The 19625-nt window shown below is 58.5% G+C and overlaps 1 protein-coding gene across 1 annotated transcript; it reads right to left on the bottom strand.

The window, feature by feature from the left end:
- Nucleotides 1–1433: 1433 nt before the first annotated feature.
- Nucleotides 1434–18454, bottom strand: ARSG (arylsulfatase G; the record flags this gene model as incomplete). The annotated part of the gene is made up of 11 exons (XM_082294070.1): nt 1434–1762; nt 2052–2142; nt 5638–5758; nt 9959–10067; nt 12959–13039; nt 13631–13821; nt 16291–16431; nt 16702–16813; nt 16893–16940; nt 17753–17940; nt 18252–18454. 11 exons carry the CDS (start codon nt 18452–18454, stop codon nt 1434–1436), a joined length of 1614 nt encoding a protein of 537 aa, XP_082150196.1.
- Nucleotides 18455–19625: the final 1171 nt, after the last annotated feature.

Below are 19625 nucleotides of genomic sequence, written 5' to 3'. Positions count from 1 at the left end.
TCCCCAGGCCTTTGCACCTGCCCAGAAATGGCCCCACAGGAGCTGTTTCACTCCATCTGTGCCTGTGTTGGGATCGGCAGGAGCAGCTCCTCTGCCTGGAGCCCTGATCTGCTGGGAGACCCCCGGGCAGGGACCTCTCCCTGACCTTCCCAAAACCCCACAGTTACATCTCTCTCTTTCCTGCAGAGCTGATGGGGAGCAGCCCCAGTTCTCTCCCTGTTCCTCAGGGAACAGCCTTTTCCCAAACCCTGGAATGGCACAGCACAGTCCCTGAACCCCACTGCGGCACCGCGAGTCCAGCATCCTTCCCACACAGATGGCAGCCCTCAGGGACAGCCCAGGACCCCCTTCCTTCCTTCCTTCCTTCCGAATTCCTTCCTTCCGAATTCCTTCCTTCCGAATTCCGAATTCCTTCCGAATTCCGAATTCCTTCCGAATTCCTTCCGAATTCCTTCCTTCCTTCCTTCCGAATTCCTTCCGAATTCCTTCCTTCCGAATTCCTTCCTTCCTTCCGAATTCCTTCCGAATTCCGAATTCCTTCCTTCCGAATTCCTTCCTTCCGAATTCCTTCCGAATTCCTTCCAAATTCCTTCCGAATTCCTTCCAAATTCCTTCCTTCCTTCCGAATTCCTTCCTTCCTTCCTTCCGAATTCCTTCCGAATTCCTTCCTTCCTTCCTTCCGAATTCCTTCCTCCCGAATTCCTTCCTTCTGAATTCCTTCCTTCCTTCCGAATTCCTTCCTCCCGAATTCCTTCCTTCCGAATTCCTTCCTTCCGAATTCCTTCCGAATTCCTTCCTTCCGAATTCCTTCCTTCCTTCCGAATTCCTTCCTTCCGAATTCCTTCCTTCCTTCCTTCCGAATTCCTTCCTTCCTTCCTTCCGAATTCCTTCCTTCCTTCCTTCCTTCCACAGACAGCTGGGTCTTGCCATGACCCCGCTAATGAACCTCAGCAGGCAGCTGGCAGGGCAGGTGCTCCGTTCCCAGAGCACTCCCCTTGTGCCAACCAGGAATTTTCTCTCTGCAGCCACCAAACTTCAAAGTCTCTGCCCCAGAAGGGCTGATTGCTCAGAGGCTGTGCCCTGTCCTCCCCTGCCTTGCACTCCCACCAGCTGCTCCTGTAAGGTCTCTTCTTAGGGGAAAGGCAAGTAAATTTCCCAGAGGAATCCTCTCCCAAAGCCAGCTCTCACAGAAGGTACTTTTAATCCAAGAACTGTCTCTTTCCCAGATAAAGAGCCCTACAAAAAGCCTTCCACATGCCCAGGGTCCAAAGGGAACCCTCTGTGTGCTCCCCCAGTCCCACATCCAACTCACCTCCCTCTTCCCAGCACGGAGCAGAGGAAACCGCAGCCTCCATCCCTCCCCATGGCCAACCTCCGGCCTGGAGTTCACAGACACCAGACTCAGGAAAGGAGCAGCCTGAGCAATTATTTGCTTACAGACAAAGCCGTGGTGTTCTCTTTTCCACGTGGGGATCCAGCGTGGCTCCGTGAGCCCCGCGGCACCGGCAGCCCACGTGCTGCACGTTGCAGCAGGGAATTGCAGCCGGATCCTGGGAATAATCTGCAACCGAGACATTGTCTGCTGCAATGTCCTGCAGAGCTTGAGCATAAGCCCTGCTGATGGCAGGCAGCACTGCCTGGTACTCTCTGGATGCCACATCCAGAGGCTCCTGCTCCTGGATGTCACGGTCCAGGTTGAAGATGAGGGGTGGTTGGTGCTGCACTGCCAGCCCAGTGCTGCCGTCACAGGCCATGGCCCCTCCTAGGGAGGAAATGGGAGAAAACCCCTGGGGTCACAGGGGTCCAGGGATCACCTCTGCACTCCTCACCCCCCCAGGACAGCCCATCCCCACCCCATCCCAGCTCTTATTCCAAGAGCATTCCTGAGGCCAACCCCAGGCTGCAGCACCATCCTGCAGACACGGGTCGGCACATCCTTGAGTCTGCTCTTGGTTGAATTAACCTGTGGGGTTTTCGTCTGTACCTGCAGGGATCTAAGAATTCCAGAGGTTCTTTCCCAGACTTTACTACCTCTGGTAGGGACACAGTACCTGTGATGTAGAACACCTTGTACTGAGCCAGCCGCAGTGCCTCGATCTCGCCGACCTTCCCAGCTGCACCGCTGTTGGGGTGGAGCAGAACCTGCAGGAAGGACAGAATGTTCCATGAGATCCACTCCCTCCCCAGGTGAGCCACATCCCACCCCTGCACACATTCACAGACACCATTCAGGCCTTGGACTCTGAGCAACCAACAGATCTGTGATTGCTGAAGGGTGGAATGATGGCAAAAGGGCCCCAGGAAACACCAGCATCTCCCTTGGACCTTCCTGGACTGGCAGGAGCCTCTGAATTCCTCCTGATTCTATGGTAAGAAAGTGATCACAAAGGTGGGGGGGCTTCCAGCAGAGCAGGGCAGATTATCATAAAATCCCAGAATGGTTTGGGTTGGAACGCTCTCAAAGCCCATCCCATTCCACCCTCTGCCATGGCAGGGACACCTTCCACTGTCCCAGGCTGTCCAACTTGGCCTTGGACACTTCCAGGGATGGGGCAGCCACAGCTTCTTGGGATAACCTGTGCCAGGGCCTCCCCACTCTTAAAATTCAGAATTTCTTCCTAACATCCAGTCTAAATCTCCGCCTTTTACACCAAAACCATTCCCCCTTGCCCTATCACTAAATGCCTGTGTAATATTTGGGAGCCAGGGTGGTCTCAGGTGCTCTGTGTCACTCAGCACCTCCCTGGGTGCTCACAGCTCCGCCAGCAGTGGGGACATCCAAGGGAGCTGAGCACCGGCCGGGAGCCAGCACAGCCACGAGCTGCGGGTGAGCTCATGCGAGGCAGAGGGGAAGGTGAGGTGCTGGAACGTCGCTCCCACATCCCTCCTGTCCGTCTGACTCACCCCGCTGTGCAAGGGCTCCCTTCCCTGACAACAGCCAGGGAATGGGTTGAGGAGCAAGGGAAGGAGGGAAGGGTGGGTCGAATCTCTCTCACTTTTGGTATTTAGGACACTTGATCCACACAGGACAGCTGCTCTGGCACTGGGGAGTGAGGAGACAAGTGAGCTGGACACTCCAGCGGCTCCTCTCTCTGATAATATCTGCCGTGGAGCCAAAGCCTTCACTGAGGGATGAGTCACTTGAGGTTTCCTCCCCGGGAATTTGAGTTAAAAGTGATTCAAGAAATTTCCACTGTGCTAAGAATTAGAAACATCTGCTGGAGTTGTAGGCAGCTGCAGTGCCAAGTTTAGTAACAGCACTCACAGCTGATGAGCGCAGCAGTGCCTGAGCAGGTGCCCGGCACGGAGCCCTGCCCCTCAGGGAGCATCCCAGGCACCCTGGGCACCCCAAGATGTCCATCCCACACTGCCTGGCAGAGCACTCCCGGGATCCCAGGCACCCAGAGGTGTCCATCCCACACTGCCTGGTCCAGATGTAGCCACTGCCTCACAGGACTGGTTGGAACCTCATCCAAGAAATGCCAGGATTCACGGTAGGGGGTGATTTCCAAATCCTCTCACTTTCCTTTATTGCCCTCCATTGCAAGGTAAATTATTTTGGAATTTGGTTGGATCTTTATGTTTTAGGGGAGAAATATGAAGGGTGTAAAGAGGAAGAAGTGGCGGAGGGTGAGCCTGGTGCAAGGAGGAAGCTCTGCTGCAGAGTCCCCTTCTGCTGACACTCCTCAGGCAGGATAAAAGAGCTCTAAAGGAGGAATCAGCAAATATTCAAGGCCTTATGAAGCCAAGGGACCAGGAACTGAACGAATTCATCTGTCTCCAGCCTTTAAGCTTTGCCTACGCCTTTAAACAGCACAGCTGGGCTGCTGCCAAGGGCACTCAAACTTCCCTTCCTACCAACAACCATGTTCCTAAGCCTCTTAAAACCCCACATTTAGAAAATATGTTATAATTTACTGCATAATTAAGGAGCTTGTTTTGAATCAAGAAACATTCCCAGGTCTGGAACTCTTCCATTAATCCATAACTATTATTTTAATAAATAAAAAATAGAGAAGGGAGGGAAAAAAGCCTTTTCTCCCCTGAAAATTCATTGCTTGAACTTGGTTCTCTGGGCTATTCACATTCAGCTGACGGACAGAGGGATTTACTGCCCCTGGTACTCTCGGTGCTCCTTGGAGGACGTGGTTTATTTTTCCTGACAACAGCCCTCGCTCTCAGCAGGACCTCGGTGTCACCCCAGCCCCGTTCCCGGCTGTGCCAGTGACAAGCACAGGCTGGGACACTGGGACAATGTCACCCGGGCAGCCCACGCTGGGAGCTCCAGCCACCCCAATTAGGAATGTGTGGAAATTGGGCTTTGAAGTGAGCGAGAGAGCTGCTTTCAGGAGGATTTGTGTCAAGAGAAACCCTGCACGGGGGTCACTATCGGCCACTCGCGAGCAGGGGGTGAGAGGGGGGAAGCCAGGAGGGGAGGGAGCGGGGACACGCCTGCTCCCGACCACCCCACGGGGCTGTGTGTCCCCTCCCAGGTCACCCCATCCCACGGCAGTGCGATCCCACCCCCTGGGGGGAATTCCACACAGGAATGGCTGCACCCTGACACCCAGCAAACTATCACTCCCAGCAAACCATGGCTGCCTGCAAACCATCACTCCCAAAAAACCACCACTCTCAGCACACCATTGCTCCCAGAAAACCATCATTCCCAGCAAACCATTGCTGCCAGCAGCCCCCCAGTGCCCTGCTCCCAGCGCTGCCCGTGCAGAGCAGGGTTAATCCCAAGGAGCAGAGTGGAGCCCGCTGGACACATCCCATCCTCTTCCCTGCTCCATCTCCCGGTTCAGCAGAGGGTTCCATAAATACAAAGCAAATACCAAACCCCTGATGGACACAGAAAGCAAATCCAAGATCCCGCTGGGAGCTGGCTCGCGGTGCTTGCAGGAGGGTGTACTTTAAAAGCAAATTCAGGATTTATCCATGGGACTGCTATTAAAGCCGCCTTTTTAAAATTCTTTTGGTTCTGCAAAAATCTCGTGCAACTCTGAGACAACCGTGTGGCCATCCTGCTTGTCCTGCAAACTGTGGGTTTTGGGGTTAAAGGAGCTGCCAGCAGCTGGTTGTATGACAGAGCTGCAGGATATGGGGTGGGCTGTCCCATTGGAACACTGTCACCCCAGAGCTGGGAGGAGAAGGGGTTTGTTACACCTTGATCTGGTATGATAAATAAATGGGTATAACCAGGTTTGAGCCCCTGGAATCTCCCCATTTTGATGTACCTTTTGGGATGAGAAAGATGCTGTGCTGGGCACTGCAGGCTGCCACAAGCCTGGGCATCCCTGGGCTGGAGTCCCTGGGATCACAGACACAGCTCTGAGGCACGCAGGAAGGTGTCAAGCTGCAGGCACAGGCACTTCCACTTCTAATCCCAGATTTGTGAACGAAGCACAAAACCATCTTCATTAGCCCAGAGCCCTTTTACCCTGATATCCCAAGCCCAGCCTGGTACAGCACCCAGCCGTCTCCAGCTGTCCTTCTCCTCCTCCAGACCAGGGGCTGACGCTCCTGTGGATCTGCACATCACCAGTCTGAGCCTTTTTCCATCCCCACTCACCTGTTTTAGCTCAGGCTCCTGCTGTCAGGAGGGGCTGTCACCGGGGGGTGGCTCTGCCTTACCTTGTGCCCTACATCCGAGCAGCCAAAGAGAACTGGGGACACATCCAAGCCATCAAAGCGCCTGTTTGGGGGCAGCGCTGCCCCAGCCAGGGCCACCAGCGTGGGGAAGATGTCCAGGACACTGGGGAAAGAGGGGACTGTCATCACAGCAAGGAGTGAGAATCCATGGAGGGTCCCCCCAACCTCACCTGTGCCCCACATCCCTCACAAGAGGAGCTCCCAACAGCCGAAAAGGCTGAACCCAGCCCTGTTCCTGGCAAGCCCTGGCTTCACACCCCTCACACCCCCAGCCAGCTGCTCGGGTTCAGTCAGGATGTGCCTGGCAAACCCTGCACCCACAGCCCCTCCCGCCCTCCTGAGCCCCCTGGGCACGGGAAGGCAGCAGGTCAGTCACCGTCTGCACCAAGTGCCAGCACAGGGGTTTTCAGGCTGGTGCCAGCAGCTCCTGGCACCCCAGGAAATGCGGTGTGGCTGCTGCAGGGCGCAGCACGAGCCAGGATAGAACAGGAGAGCGGAGCTGCTCCGTGTCCCACAGACCCCCTCAGCCTTTCCAGCCTGTGCAGGGCCTCAGCCATAGCAGAGCACCTGGGACTCACCCCAGTCCTTCCCGGAGCAGAGGGACACGGGGAAGGGGCAGGTGGCCCAAAGTCCCACCAGCTCCGTGAGGATGCAGAGAGGGACAGTCCCCACTTTCCCACCTGCTGCCTGTCCCCACCTGACACATCCGTGTGGTGTGAAGGGGCTGCAGGAGGGGTGGGGTGGGGATCACCCAGCCCTGCTCCCAGCCCTTCACAGCCTGGGCACAGGCTCCCCCTCTGCCGGCCCTGTGTCCCAGAGGGGTCCAGACTCGACTCCAGTGGGATGGGAACATCCTGCTCGCAGCCCCCACATCCAGTCCACACCCTCCACATCCTGTGGGGCACAAGTGTCCGTCCCCCTGGTACCACCAACAGCATCCCTCCCTCACAGATGTAGTCACAAGGTGACCCCACATCTCTAAAAGGAACCACCCACACCAGGGTGTCCCATGGCCCCAGGGGACAGCGGGACATCAGCGTGGCCAAGTGACACATCGCAGCGCTGCCCTCGGGGACGAGGCTGTGGCACAGGAGGTGACAGCTGCAGTGCTGCCAACAGGGACTCAACCCTCACCCTTCTGGCTACAAAACTCCCGTGCCAGCAGCTCTGAGGGCTTGGCTGGAGCAAGGAAATTGGTACAGGAGGCAAAAGCACCAGGAACTGGGGTCATCGGGGTGCTGCCGTGGTCCTGGCACTGTGACCTGATCACCATGGCTCTGCCACCACTATGACCCTGCCCCCGCGTGTCTCCTGCCCAGTGTGTGATGGCAGCTGCGTGAGCAGAGAGAGGAAAGAGCCCTGGGTTTAACAGCCCTCAGCTCTCCCATTGAACGAGTTTTAATTCAGCTGCTAAGAGACAGAGAGAACAAATAAGAACAAACACTGCTGCGAGGCAGCCCCGGCCGGCGCTCACCGAGACGGCCCCCCCAGCCAGGCTGGCCCGGAGGTGCCCAAAAACATCCTGGCTCTCCACTGCAGTCCCTGCAGCACCTCGCTGGGGGCACAGCAGGTCCCCCAAAACAGCAGCTCACCTGGGCAGCCTGTCCCTGGTCCCAGGGGTGCCCAGCACCTCCCCAATCCAGCTCCCACCTCAATGCATGTGGATGCTCCCAAGCAGCCCTGACCAGTGGATGGGACCTCTGGAAAGCATCACCAGGGTGGGAGGACAACATGATTGAGGGCAGAGGTGGCTGAAGATTCCCCCAGCCATGGGCAGGTGTAACCCATGGAAAAGACATGAAAAATAGGATTTTGGTGGAAGCTGGCATCAAAGCCAGTGGCCACATCCTGGGAGCCAAGCTGGGAAAGCCGTGCTTGAGGGAAAGCCCCACTGCCAACCCCTGCCCTGCCAAGAAAGATTCAACACATTCAACATCAACACTCCACCATCCTGCTGCTGCCTGAACACGGAGGGAAAAGGGCCTGGCAGTGCCCAAGGACAGCAGCTCCCTTCCTGTGAGACAGTGGGCATCCCCACATCCGGGCAGGACTTGGCGGGAGCACTGCCCTGCCATGGTGCTGGGCATCCCGGCATCCCAGGCATGACATGGCAGGGAAACCCTGCCCTGCCTGGCGATGGCAGGGTGCAGGCAGCTGCAGCAGCTCTCCCCACACCCCAGCAGCTCAGCCAACCTGCCCAGCCCCACGCCGCCGGCACAGCCAGGATGGTGCAATCTCCTCCTTCACCACCTTCCTGACCTACTTCTTCCGTGCCCTACTTCGGGTTGGGGCAGGGAAGGGCAGAAGCACAGTGGGTGGCTCTGGCAATTAACTATAATTAAGAAAAGCAGACAAGGCAGTTTTGTGCAGAGCCTGGCGTGCAGGTGCTGGTCTGTGGTGAGGCATCAGCGTTTCTCTGCTGGCTGCAGCTCCCCGGCCCCTGGGCATGCTCACCCTCGCTCACCCCTGCACTCCCTGGCCAGGCAGGACACGGAGCCACGAGGTCCTGGGCAGTCCCAGCAGCCTCCCTGCCCGAGGCAGGTGTTTCCATAACCCCAGGGGAAGAGGAGATCCGTGCGATGGGTAAGGCCTTTCCCTGCCCAGCCCTGGCTCTTCCCGGGGATCCCACCAGGCTGAGGTCCCTCTGCGTGTGCACAGGGCTCTCCAGCCTCTCCCGCACACACATTTCATTCGCTCCCCAGCCTCTCGGTCTTCCCCTTCAACTGGGGGGATTTCAATGTCCCTGTTGCACATGTTCATCTTTGGGGGCTGTCCCCGAGGGTGACAGAGGCACAGAGAAAAGCCACCTATCCTGTGAGCACCTCCCTGTCCCTCGGTGTCCCTCCACATTCCCTGTCCCACCTCGGGCCATGGCTGGGATCGCAGTGGTGACACTTTCCCGAGCATGACCCATTGCTCACGCCCCCCAGGCTGGCTCTGTGCTGCCTCCCAAAGAGGGGGTGCCCTGTCCTGATGCCAGGGCATCACCCTGCAAAGCTGGGCATGGCCCTGTGGCAGTGCCAGGCTCTGCTGTGGGGGACACCAGCTGCTCTGTGACTCCTGGGGAGCTCCAGTCACTTTCCAAGCACCTGGAGTGCTGCACGTGCCTCTGCTGGATTTCTAGATTTCCAGCTGTCCAACCTGTCAGACTGGGGCTGGGAAATGCAGGAGATAAGGTCTGTGATTAGATAATCAGAATTCCTGGGCTTGGAGGCAAGGCTGCAGGGAAAGGCTGGTGGCACAGGGGGATGGGGACGGGCACTGACCCTGCACATGCTGCCCCAGCTGCCCGAGTGGGCAGGGTCTGGCAGCTCTGCCCCACGTCCCACGGCAGGCAAGGATTTGGAGGCAAAAAACCATGGGGTGCTACGTGCACCCCATCCCCTCCGCCAGACACCAGTGACTCAGCTTATGGCTCAAACCTTCCCCTGCCTGCAAAAATCCAGCTCCCAGAGCTGCCCTCGGGCTGTGGAACGAATGAGTGTCTCCAGCTTATCTCACGGACCTTAGAAACACCCAACGCTGCCCCAGGGCCCACCAGTCAGGACTCGATTCCAGCAGCTGGGACATTCTTTCCCAACACCAAACAACCCTCCAGCCCCATCACCCTGTGTGCTTCAGGGATGAAAGGGGACGGAGCATCCCAATGCCCAACAACCCTCCAGCCCCACCACCCCAGGGATGAAAGGGGACATTCCCCCCGCCCTGCCCCAGCACAGGCTGTGCCCCACGCCCTCTGCCAGGGAGGGCTGTCAGGAGAGGTGCAGTTCCACGTGGAGGGGTGCAAGTGCTGCATGGAGAGGGGCAATACAGACCCTCCCTGCCGCCCTCCCCAGTGAGGACGGGCGGGGGGCAGCAGCCCTCGCCCTCGCTGCCGCCGGATCCCGGCCCGGCCGCATCCTGCAGGGGATGCCAGCTCCATCTCTCCAGCCAGCCCTGCTCACAACCGCACCCTCCTCCACATAAAGCCATTCACAGACCACAAAGCCTGAGCCTGCTCCTTGGTGGGGAGAGAGAACATCGTCATCTTTTAATTATCGGGAGGCCCTTGGCCACCGCGGCCAGGAGCACACGGAGCCCGGTGGCTGCAAGCGCCAACCCTCCAGCCTCACAAAAAGCCCTTTCAGCTCCTCTCTGCTGAAGCATTAAGTCTTGGGAGAGGACAAAAGTACAGTCTGGCACAAGGCAGGGAAGAACCAGTGCAGGCAGCTGCTGCTGCCAAAATCCAGGTGATGACCTGGGTCACAGTGCAGGGACGGGGGTCTTCCCAATGGGGCCACCCTGCTCACCGAGGGGCTCTTACCTGAGCAGAGCATGGCTCGTCCTCCTGGCAGGGACACGGCCAGGCCAGTACACCAGGGCTGGCACCCTGTGCCCTCCTTCCCAAGTTGTCTGCTTGGCTGAGCTCCCACCTGCAGGAGAACAGGGCAGCGCTGGGCATCCTGCTGCTACTAGAAAACCTCCTGACCCGGGAGTTTCCCCGGGAAAGGAACTGTGCAGAGCAGAGATGGTGTAAATTACCCCAAAGGAGAATGGTTTCACTGGGCCAGGGAAGGAAGAAGAGCTACAGGAGTTTTTCAGAGGGAAAGGGAAAAGAAAGGGGTCTCAGCTGGGCACTGGTTTGTGTTTCTCTGCTCCAGTGAGTGATGAGAAATGCAGCGGCTGCCAGAGCCATCGCATTTTCAGCCACTTTTGATGCCAGGTGAGAGAATGGAGCAGGCAGGAAATGTAGGAATTTATTCCAGGGGCTTCTGTCCTCTGCAGGGCTCAGCACCAACAGCCCCCCCACCCCCGCCCCGGCCTGCTGGAAACCTGCCTCATTAAAAATACCATCCTGCTAATAACCCTGCTGCCAGTTAATGAACCTGATCCATCGTTTCCCTAACAGCACCCAGTGCACGCCTGCTCTGCCCTTGGATTTGAGATGCACAGGGATCTGCCCAGTCCCTTCCTCTGCCTGGAGTGCTGAGCACTGGGACTGGGGTGCTGAGCACCAAAATTGGGGTGCTGAGCCCCGAAATGGAAACACCAAGCATCAAAACGGCTGGAAGGGTGTTGGAGAGCCTCTGCCTTGGCTGCAGCCCAAAGGGCCCCAGGCAGCTGGAGGGAGAAGGAGCTGGGAATGGGGCAAAGAGAAAATCCCAACGCGATTCACCGAGCAAACTTCCCAGGAGCAGCCTTTGTGCGCTGCCTTTCAGCGTGCGCATGGCAACGGCACTAGCCCCGAGCCATTTCCTCCGGGCACAGCCAACAGAGTCCCCGCGCTGTCCCCAGCCCGGCCCGGTTTCTCCAGGAGTCACTGCCTGATGCCTCGGGCTGATCCATGCTCCCAGACTGCCGTGCCCACAAGGACACGTGTGGCACAGGTGCCACAAGGACTAGCCCAGGGAAAAGGTTTCTGACGCTGGCATGGACCAAGCACATCCCCGATCTCTCCCATTGCCCACCCAAACTTTTGGTGTTTCCCCCTGCCCTCAGACACCCCAGGAAATCACAGCAATTACAGCAATTAATATGAATCCCCTTCTCTGCACAATATGAAAAAACTCATCCTCCTGGGTGCATTTCCAGGGTTTTTCCATGCATGGTCAGGGTCTCTGGAAGGACATCAGAGGGACATTTCCTGACCAAGCCACCCCAGTACCTCTGGCTGGTCAGGTCAGAGCAGCCTGGGAATGAGGTCACATTAACACTTTGGGAAGTAAACAGGGCTGAAACACCCAAACCCAACCAGGGAATTTTCTCCAGAGTGGGGATGATGCAGCCCTGCTGCTGTGGGGACTTTCCAGGCTTTCCAGGAAAGCTGAACTGTGCATTCCCGTGGCGGGATGAAAACCTTGGTCCCACCACACACACAGCAGGTCTTCAGCACAGGGACACCAGGTCTGGAACTTCCCCAACCTGCCTCAAAATATGCCCAGCATCATATCCCCAAAATGTCTCTCTCTCTCCCAGTATCCCCCTGTTGCTGGACTCTTGGCCCCAAGGTGGGAGACGAGTTTTTGGGGTGGGCTGGGGGCTGTGGGAAGCACAGAGGAACGGGGAGCACACACGGATACGCTGCTCTCTCCCAACTCCAGTGACCACCTGAAATGAGTGGAAAACATCCCTGGAATTTGGGTTGGACCCTAAAACGAAACACTGAGCTACAGGAAACTTACAGAAACACATAGAAACACATAGAAACACATAGAAACATATAGAGCCGGGAGCAGTCCGTCCTGCCCTGCCCTCCCACTCCTGGGGGCTTTCCCTGCCGGGGAACAATCCCCGGGGCTGGGAGGGCCGAGCATCCCACCCCGGCAGCCCCGGGCGGTGCGGGCAGTGCCAGCCCAGCCGGCAGCAGCCCGGGCCGGCTCTCCAAACATCCGTGCAGCCACCGGCCGAGGGATTTCCGAAGTCACCCTCGCCGCCAGTGTTTGCAGCCAGCTCGGAGCGCTCTGCCAGCCCGACCTCCTCCCCAGCCTCCACCGCAGGCAGGAGGGGCTAGGAAGGGGCCGTGTTTTCCTCGCCTGTTCCCGAACGCCGCAGTCTCTGTACCATCTGCTCGGGCTTGTGACCGTGGGTTGCTCAAGAGCAACAACCCGGGGCCGTCAGCGGGGTTTGTTTACTAGAAAATTAAGGTTACGATTCCATGCCGGGGCCAGGCGAAGGAAAGGCTCTGGGAATGGGACGGAGCCAGCGCAGTTTGCCCAGGGGAGCGGCCGCGGTCCCACGGCCGGGGCGTCAGGAAGCGGAGGAGGAAGCCCCTCGCTGCTGACCCCGGGCAGGGGCAGCCGAGCCTGGCACGTTAACTCCGCGTAATACAAGCAGAAGTGGGAAACGCCTGACTCATGAATGTTTCTGGCCGCCTCGGCCGAAATAAACCCACCAAGCAGATGGCTTGGCCGGAAAAGGAGGAAAGAGTGAAAAAAAAACCTCAACAAAAAAACCCCAACAAAACGGTGGAGAGAAAGAAAAGCAAAGTCCCGGGGCATGGGGAGGGTGGTGGGTGCTCTGCTCAGGGCGGCATGGGGGCTGTGAGACCCTGACGGGGCAGATGGCAACATCCCATCTCCAAATCATCACTCACCTCAAGCTCCGGGCTAACAGGGACCCCAGCCCACCCCCTGCAGCAGTTTTGGGGGAAACTTGACTGTTTGAAATTAAAAATGTGTTCTGGCGTGTTCAAGCCCAGGGCAGCAGCCAGGGAAAGGCTTGGGGTGGAATGCTGCCCACATCCCCTCGATGGGCAGTGAAGGGCTTTGTGGAGCAGCCCCCCCCTGCCCCCGGGGACTGGGACCCCCCCACGCTGCCACGTTACCTCGCTGCCTCTGCCAGGCACCCACGAACGGCCCCAGGCGTCCTGCCAGCTCACACTTCTGTGCCCAGGGGCCATTGTCACCTTCGAGAGAAAGAAATGTCCGCATGAGAGACACCAAGACCAGAGGGGACACCTCCACCGTGGGGGGTAGGCAAGGAGAAGTGACCCATCCATCCCTCCTTGCCACTCCTGTGATGCCTCCCCACACGAGCAAGAGCAGCTGGTTGATGGATTTTGGTTTTTAAGTTTGTTTGCAGGGGCTGAGTGCAGGGCGAGAGGCTGGAGTGCCGCCAGGTCAAGGCGGGGGGGGCACGGTGCCACCAGCTTGGGGTGTTAATGAGAGGCCGAGTGAGCAGTTCCTGTCATCAGGAGCAAGACATCCTCATTAGGGAGGCTGCTCAGTGACAGAGAGCGGATTTGGGCTTCTTAATGAGCGAGGATTTGTGGTTTAATGAGTCACGGCCCCACCACTTCAGCCCCGCAGCTGAGGGGGGTGGCAGGGTGGGCACCCAGCTGAGTGGCCACAGCAGCCCAGGACCCCCGTCCCCAGCTGGGACTGCTCCCCATCCACAGAGCAATGGGAGCATCGAGGGCAGGGGACAAACACAGGTCCTGCCCCACCCCAAGGTGCAGTCCCCAGCGTCACCCCCAGCCCCAGTTTTCCTGCTGTACCTGCAAACCACAGGAGCGTGTTGCCCTTCCCGTGGCTGTCAGCGACCTCCTTTATCCGTCCCACCAGCGCATCCATCTCTCTCAGGGAGGCTCCGTAGATGCCCCTACCCGGAGCGGGGGGCAGCGGGGGGGTCAGCGGGACGTGCATATGGGCCAGGGCCACGTAGAGGAAGTAGGGGCGTCCGCTGTCACTGCGCAGGGGACAGAGGGACAGTGTTCAGCCTTCAGGGGATGGCAGTGGCAGGAGATCACTGGGGTATTGGCACTGCTGAGCCTGGGGACATAAACCAGTGGCCTTTCTGCCCCTGCAGCTCCTTGGGGGAAAACACCCCACGTGCATCACCCAGCTGCAAATTCTCCAGGCACCCACCGCCCTCACAGGGAGGAAGCTTGGCTGAGCTGAGCCTCCCCTGCTCCTACTTAAACCTCTCCCCATTGTCCCCTTGTTGTCAACTGTAGACCCACTTGGGATGGACTTGCCCCTTCCTCCATCTCTAGTGGCCAAACACCCCACACTGGTGCACACACCCACACCTCCCTCCCCTCTCTCAGGGGGCCCATTTTGGCCCTTTGTCCCCCTGCCCAGCTGGTGATGTGGGCAGAGGATGGGGACAGCAGGATGCCCACACCACCCTGGGCACGGCCTTGGCAGTGCCACTCAGCCCCGCAGAGGCAGCGCGGCATGTTTGCTGCCATGCGCTGCCCCGCTGCCTGCTCGCTCCTAAATCATCACAGGACACGTCCTGTTTGCTTGTTTACAGCTATATTTATCTGCTCCAACGAGGCCTGCTCTTCCTCAGGGACCTCGGAGGGGAAGGGTGGGATGGCCAGCGGCGGGGAGGGGCCGGATCCCGGGGACGTGTCCCTGCCCGCGCACGCGCCCGGCTCCGGCCTCCCCCGGCTGCCTCCTGGAAGCTCTCAGGGCCCTTCCAACGTGCGTTTCAGCACTTCCTTCCTCTGCCCGTCACCCACCTGGATGGAAAATGAGTAAACCCCGTCCTGCCCGGAGCTGCTGCATCCCCCTCATGACACTGGAGCCCCGTGGAGGGCTGTGTCCCCCTGGCACCCTGCCCATCCCTGCAGGACGCGGGGATTCAGGAGAGCTCATGTGCCCCTTGCTAACTGCTACTGTGAGACCTCTTCCCATGGGATGCCAGAGACGCTGGAGCAGAGAAAGCCTCTTCCCCTGTCTCGCATCCCACTCAGGAGCACCACTCCAGTATCCAGATGGACTCATGGATGGCTGTGATGCTCAGCTGAACATCCCTGTCATCTGCCACACGGACACCTCGGAATTGTCCTGAAGATCCAGCAAACGTTTAATCAATAACTGGAGTCCCTGACTTTTGCTCCCACGCTCAGTTGTGCTCGAGCAGTACCACATCTCACTGTCACAAATTGCTCAACCTTGACTGGTTAAAAAAACACCGAGGTGGCAAATCCAGTGTTCTTTTGTTGCCCTGAATGAGTCAGCGAGGGGAAAACTGGAATAAGCCATCAAAGGGAAGGGGAGAAAAGGCAGGCACCTGCTTAATCTTGTTCTCCATGAATGCAGATAACCTCAAAACACTTCTGGGAGTTTAAAGGTTTTTCCTATTAACCCAGAGCTTACACACTTGGATTCACAGCCAAAGAGCATCTTGGCAGCTCAGAGGGCTGTGGGTTTGGTAGGAGAAAGGGTTGCTGCTGCCCCACAGCCCAGAGCCTGGGTATCCTCAGCATCCCAAACGAGGCCAAGCCACCCCATGGCCAATAAGGGATAAACTACAGGTATTGTGCAACAAAACGGCACCCAGGTTTATAGAGAGCCATTTCCCCACAGGCTGCTCCCTGCCCAGCCCTTCATTCAGCTCTGTTACACAAACCTTACCCCGAGAACCCCCCTTCCCCGGGCCTGCGTTATCCCGGAATGCAGGCAGGGGACGGGCTCAGACAGGGCTGCCCGGCAGCGTTTCCTCTCCTCACTCTGCAGGGAGGCATTTTGCAAAGTCACAGCTCGTAATCCGCCAATAATGGGGACTAAAATTACACAACCCGTCAGCAGGGCTCGGGGGCATCATTCGGAGGAGCCACTCTGCTCCTCGGGGACAAACACACCCGGGCACCTCCTGTTCTGTGGGGCTGGGGGAGGCACATCCTGAAGCCCAGGGATCTCGGAGTGCTTTATCCTCAAAATGGGTCCAATCTCACACCTGGGGCGTGTTCAAACACCTCCGGGTGCTGTTCTGGTCCCACCCTGGGCACCATTCAGCACCTGCTCACATGCCCCTGCCAGCACTTCACACCCATGGAGGCACCTCCACCACCCCCCTGCCAGCTCCTCCACAGGGATGCAGGGATGGACAGACGGATGGCAGCGTTTGCCTCCCTCCCATCCCCACCAGCCTTGACATCATGCACGTTCCGCCCAGGAAGGAGGCACCGCCTCACTCAAAGGCTTTGACCTTCCTCAAAACTGGTGGTTTTAAAAACACACGCCCCCTTTTAGAGGACACCAGGACAGCCTCAGTGCTGCCTCCTCCAGCAGGAAGCCAAGCCATGGACACCCCAAATCCGAACCACGGCACAACACCCATCTCCCCTGGTGCGGGGGAGTCCTGCAGTGACCCAGGAGCTCTCCCAGCCATGGGGACAGACAGGGGGCAGCGGGTGGCCCTCACCTGGCCCGCTGGATGAACCGCGATGCCTCGTCCGCGTAGCGCGTGGCCAGGCTGCCGAGCTCCACGGGCTGCTGGATGATGGTGACGTTCTCGAACAGAGGCAGGGCAACCTCTGTGTAACAGTCTTTCCTCGCCTCCCTGCTGGGAACAGCCACCCCAGGCTTGTCACCGGAGCAGGCATGGAGCCTGGCTGTTCTCCTGGCTTCCAGAAAGCCGAGGAGGGGACAAGAAAGGGAGCGGTGCCAATGTCCCCATGGCACAGGATGCTCCCAGCCCTCACCCCGCAGGGGAAAACTGGGTGCACAGAGCATGAGGGGAGGTAACCACAGCCAAGGGCAGCCCTCAGGGCTGGGGACACTGCTGCAAACACCCACCTCCCAGTGCCAGCACTGGAACCCGCGTGCCCCGTACCTGGCACTGGTGCCATGCCGCGGGCAGGGCGGGCAGGGCGGCAGGTTGTAGCCAGGGGTGTCTGTGCAGCCCATGTCATGGCTGTAGGGAATCCCAAAGTAGTAGTCAAAGCCTGAGAGGAAAGCGAGGGGGTCAGCGGGGCCAAGGTGACCACAGGGCCCTTGGCCCGTCCCCGCTGGCACAGTCCTTACCGCGGAAGTTGGGGTGATGGCGGCCGTGGTGTCCCAGGTGCCACTTGCCTGTGTGGAAGCCACAGAACATAATTTCAGAGGTGACACAGCTCTGGCCACTGCCAGCCCTCACCCACGAGGTGCCCACAGTGCTGGGGGCTTTAATCAAGCTACAAGAAAGGCTCCTTGTTTGTGCTGGCCATGGTTCCAGAATGCCACCTATTTTTGCAGAAAACCCCAAAAAAATGCATAAGGTATCTCATGCCTGTGCAAAGCGACTGTTTCCAGCCTTAAAAGGCTCTTTCATGTGTGTTCTGAGCAGATGGCTTCCCAACCCCTCCCTAGCATCCAGCTTCATCCTCTGACCCCCGGCACACGCTTGCTCCCACCGAACGCACCAAACCAAGAGGGAGAACTGCAAAAACTGGGGGGGAATGGAGGAACAGAGGGATTTTCTGCCAGCACAACAGCAGGAGCTGCAGGTGCAAAGGGTTTGTGCTGGCTGAGGGGGACCCACAGTGACAGGAGGGTGCCCAAAGCCACGGGGCGAGCGGCACTGCCCGTGGTGTGGGATGCAGGATGGCAGAGCTGCCGAGCACAGTCCTGTTTGCTCGGGAACACCCAGCACATTCCTCGTGAGGTAAAGCAATTAGAGATTAAATGGAGAAGTCTGGGTTTCCGGCAGTGCCGTTGAAAAGGAAGATTTTAAGCTTGGCATTGCAAAATCCAAGGGGGATGTGTGAAATCTCCCTCACGTGGTCCTTCAGATTTTCCTTTCATTGCCAGCGTTTCACCCAAGTACCTGCAGCCCCTCCTCTGCCAGGGCATCTTTGTCACCCCCTGCCACCTCCCCAGCTGCCCCCTGGCACTATGGGCATTACCTATAGCTCCTGTGCTGTACCCAGCCTCCCGCAGGACCTCGGCCAGGGTGGTCTCGTTGAGGGGGAGGCCCCCGAGCGAGGTGATGGCGAAGTTGTGCGTGACCCCGTTGCGCACACCCAGGCGCCCCGTGAGCAGCGAGGCACGGGATGGGGAGCACGTGGACGCAGCTGAGTGGAAATCCACAAACCTGCAAAATGAAAAGACCCTTCAACTCACAAGACCCTGTGTGCTCTAACACTGCCCTGGCCCTCCCTGCTGCCCTGCACACTCCCCCTTTTGCTCTGGGGATGAGGACAGGGAGTGGGAGATGAAGGTTCCGGCAGGGATGGATGGATCTGCTCCCCAAGGTACCAGGCTCTGGCTGCCCTCCCCATGCACCCAAACCCACACCAATGAAATCCCTTTGCCTGCCAGTCCCACAGGGCTGAATTCCCCTGTGCTGCAGGACAGTGTAACCAGGGATGCTTTGAGAGGGCAGGGAAGGGGGATAGTCATTACCTTGTTCCTTCGGCAGCCAACTGATCCAAATGCGGGGTCTCCTTTGTCTCTGCCCAGTTGGCACCCAGATCCCCCCAACCCACATCATCTGCCAGGATGACGATGAAGTTGGGCTGCATGCTCACCACACAGGGAGCCCAGAGTCCCACCAGCGCCAGGGCAAGGCCCAGCACCGCCCATGGGGACAGGGACAGGGCCCCCATGGTGCCACACGTCCCCTCCCACCCGCGCTGCGGCACCAGCGGCTTCGTCTTCCCCAAACTCCCTCTGCTGTGTCCCTGTGGATGCAGCTGAGCCTTCCACAGGCTCGGTCCCTTCCTCAGCTGGTGGGGCAGGGCCAGGGGGCCGGGGGTCTGGGTTTGCTCCCTTGGCTGCCGACCGAGCTGCGACACCTCCTCCGTCTTTCACACCCAGGCACAGCTGATATTCCCGAAACTGGCGCCAGCAAAGGTGTTATTCTTAGAAGTCAAAAAACACCCTTTGAAGTCACTGTCACCCTATTTATATCTTTCCTTCCTTCCTGGTAAATATCTAATTAGACACCAAACTGAAGCGGCATTTTCCCCTCCAGGAGTGGGTTTGATCCACGGCGGTGGCTGCTCTCCCCTCACTGCAGCCAGAGGATGTTTGTGTCCAAAAACAGCTCCTTCCCTGCAGACTGAGCCCCTCAGCCTTCGGGTGGAGAAGAAACTGCTGGGGCTCTGTCAGTCCATCCTTCACCTCCTTACAGCATCCCCTGTGCAAGGGAAGAAACAGAGTCAGGGAGTGCTCCTATGCCCCAGCCTGGGGCAAAGCACCTTCTCCAGACACCAAGGCTTTGCTTTGCAGTTGTTCTGCTGCGTGGTTCACAATGGCTCAACTGGAAAGGACTGGGAATACGGAGCACCCCTTCCCTTCACCCACTGCTCAGGCTGGGATAGTTTCCCATGCTCCTGCCATCCCATGCTCCTGCCGTCCCATGTTCCTGTCATCTCGTGCTCCTGCCATCCCATGTTCCTGCCATCTCGTGCTCCTGCCATCCCATGCTCCTGCCATCCCATGTTCCTGCCATCTCGTGCTCCTGCCATCCCATGTTCCTGCCATCCCATGCTCCTGCCATCCCATGCTCCTGCCATCCCGTGTCCCTGCCACCCCGTGCTCCTGCCATCCTGTGCTCCTGCCACCCTGTCCTCCTGCCATCCCGTGCTCCCTCCCCCTTGCCAAGGGCTGTCTCCTGAGTGCTGCAGGGGGCACAGCACCACAAGGGGGACATGCAGGGCCCTGCCCTCATTTGTGACAACTGACAAGTGTTGGAAGCTCATTGCCTAAATTTAGTTGTGCTCCCGCTGCCCCACGGCTGCCAGAGCAGGCAGCACAGTCCGGCTGCCAGAGGGA

The sequence above is a fragment of the Coloeus monedula genome (assembly GCF_965178545.1).
Source record: "Coloeus monedula genome assembly, chromosome: 19".
Taxonomy (NCBI): domain Eukaryota; kingdom Metazoa; phylum Chordata; class Aves; order Passeriformes; family Corvidae; genus Coloeus; species Coloeus monedula.
Note: the sequence above shows the minus strand (reverse complement) of the source record. Positions and strands in the feature narration are given on the sequence as shown.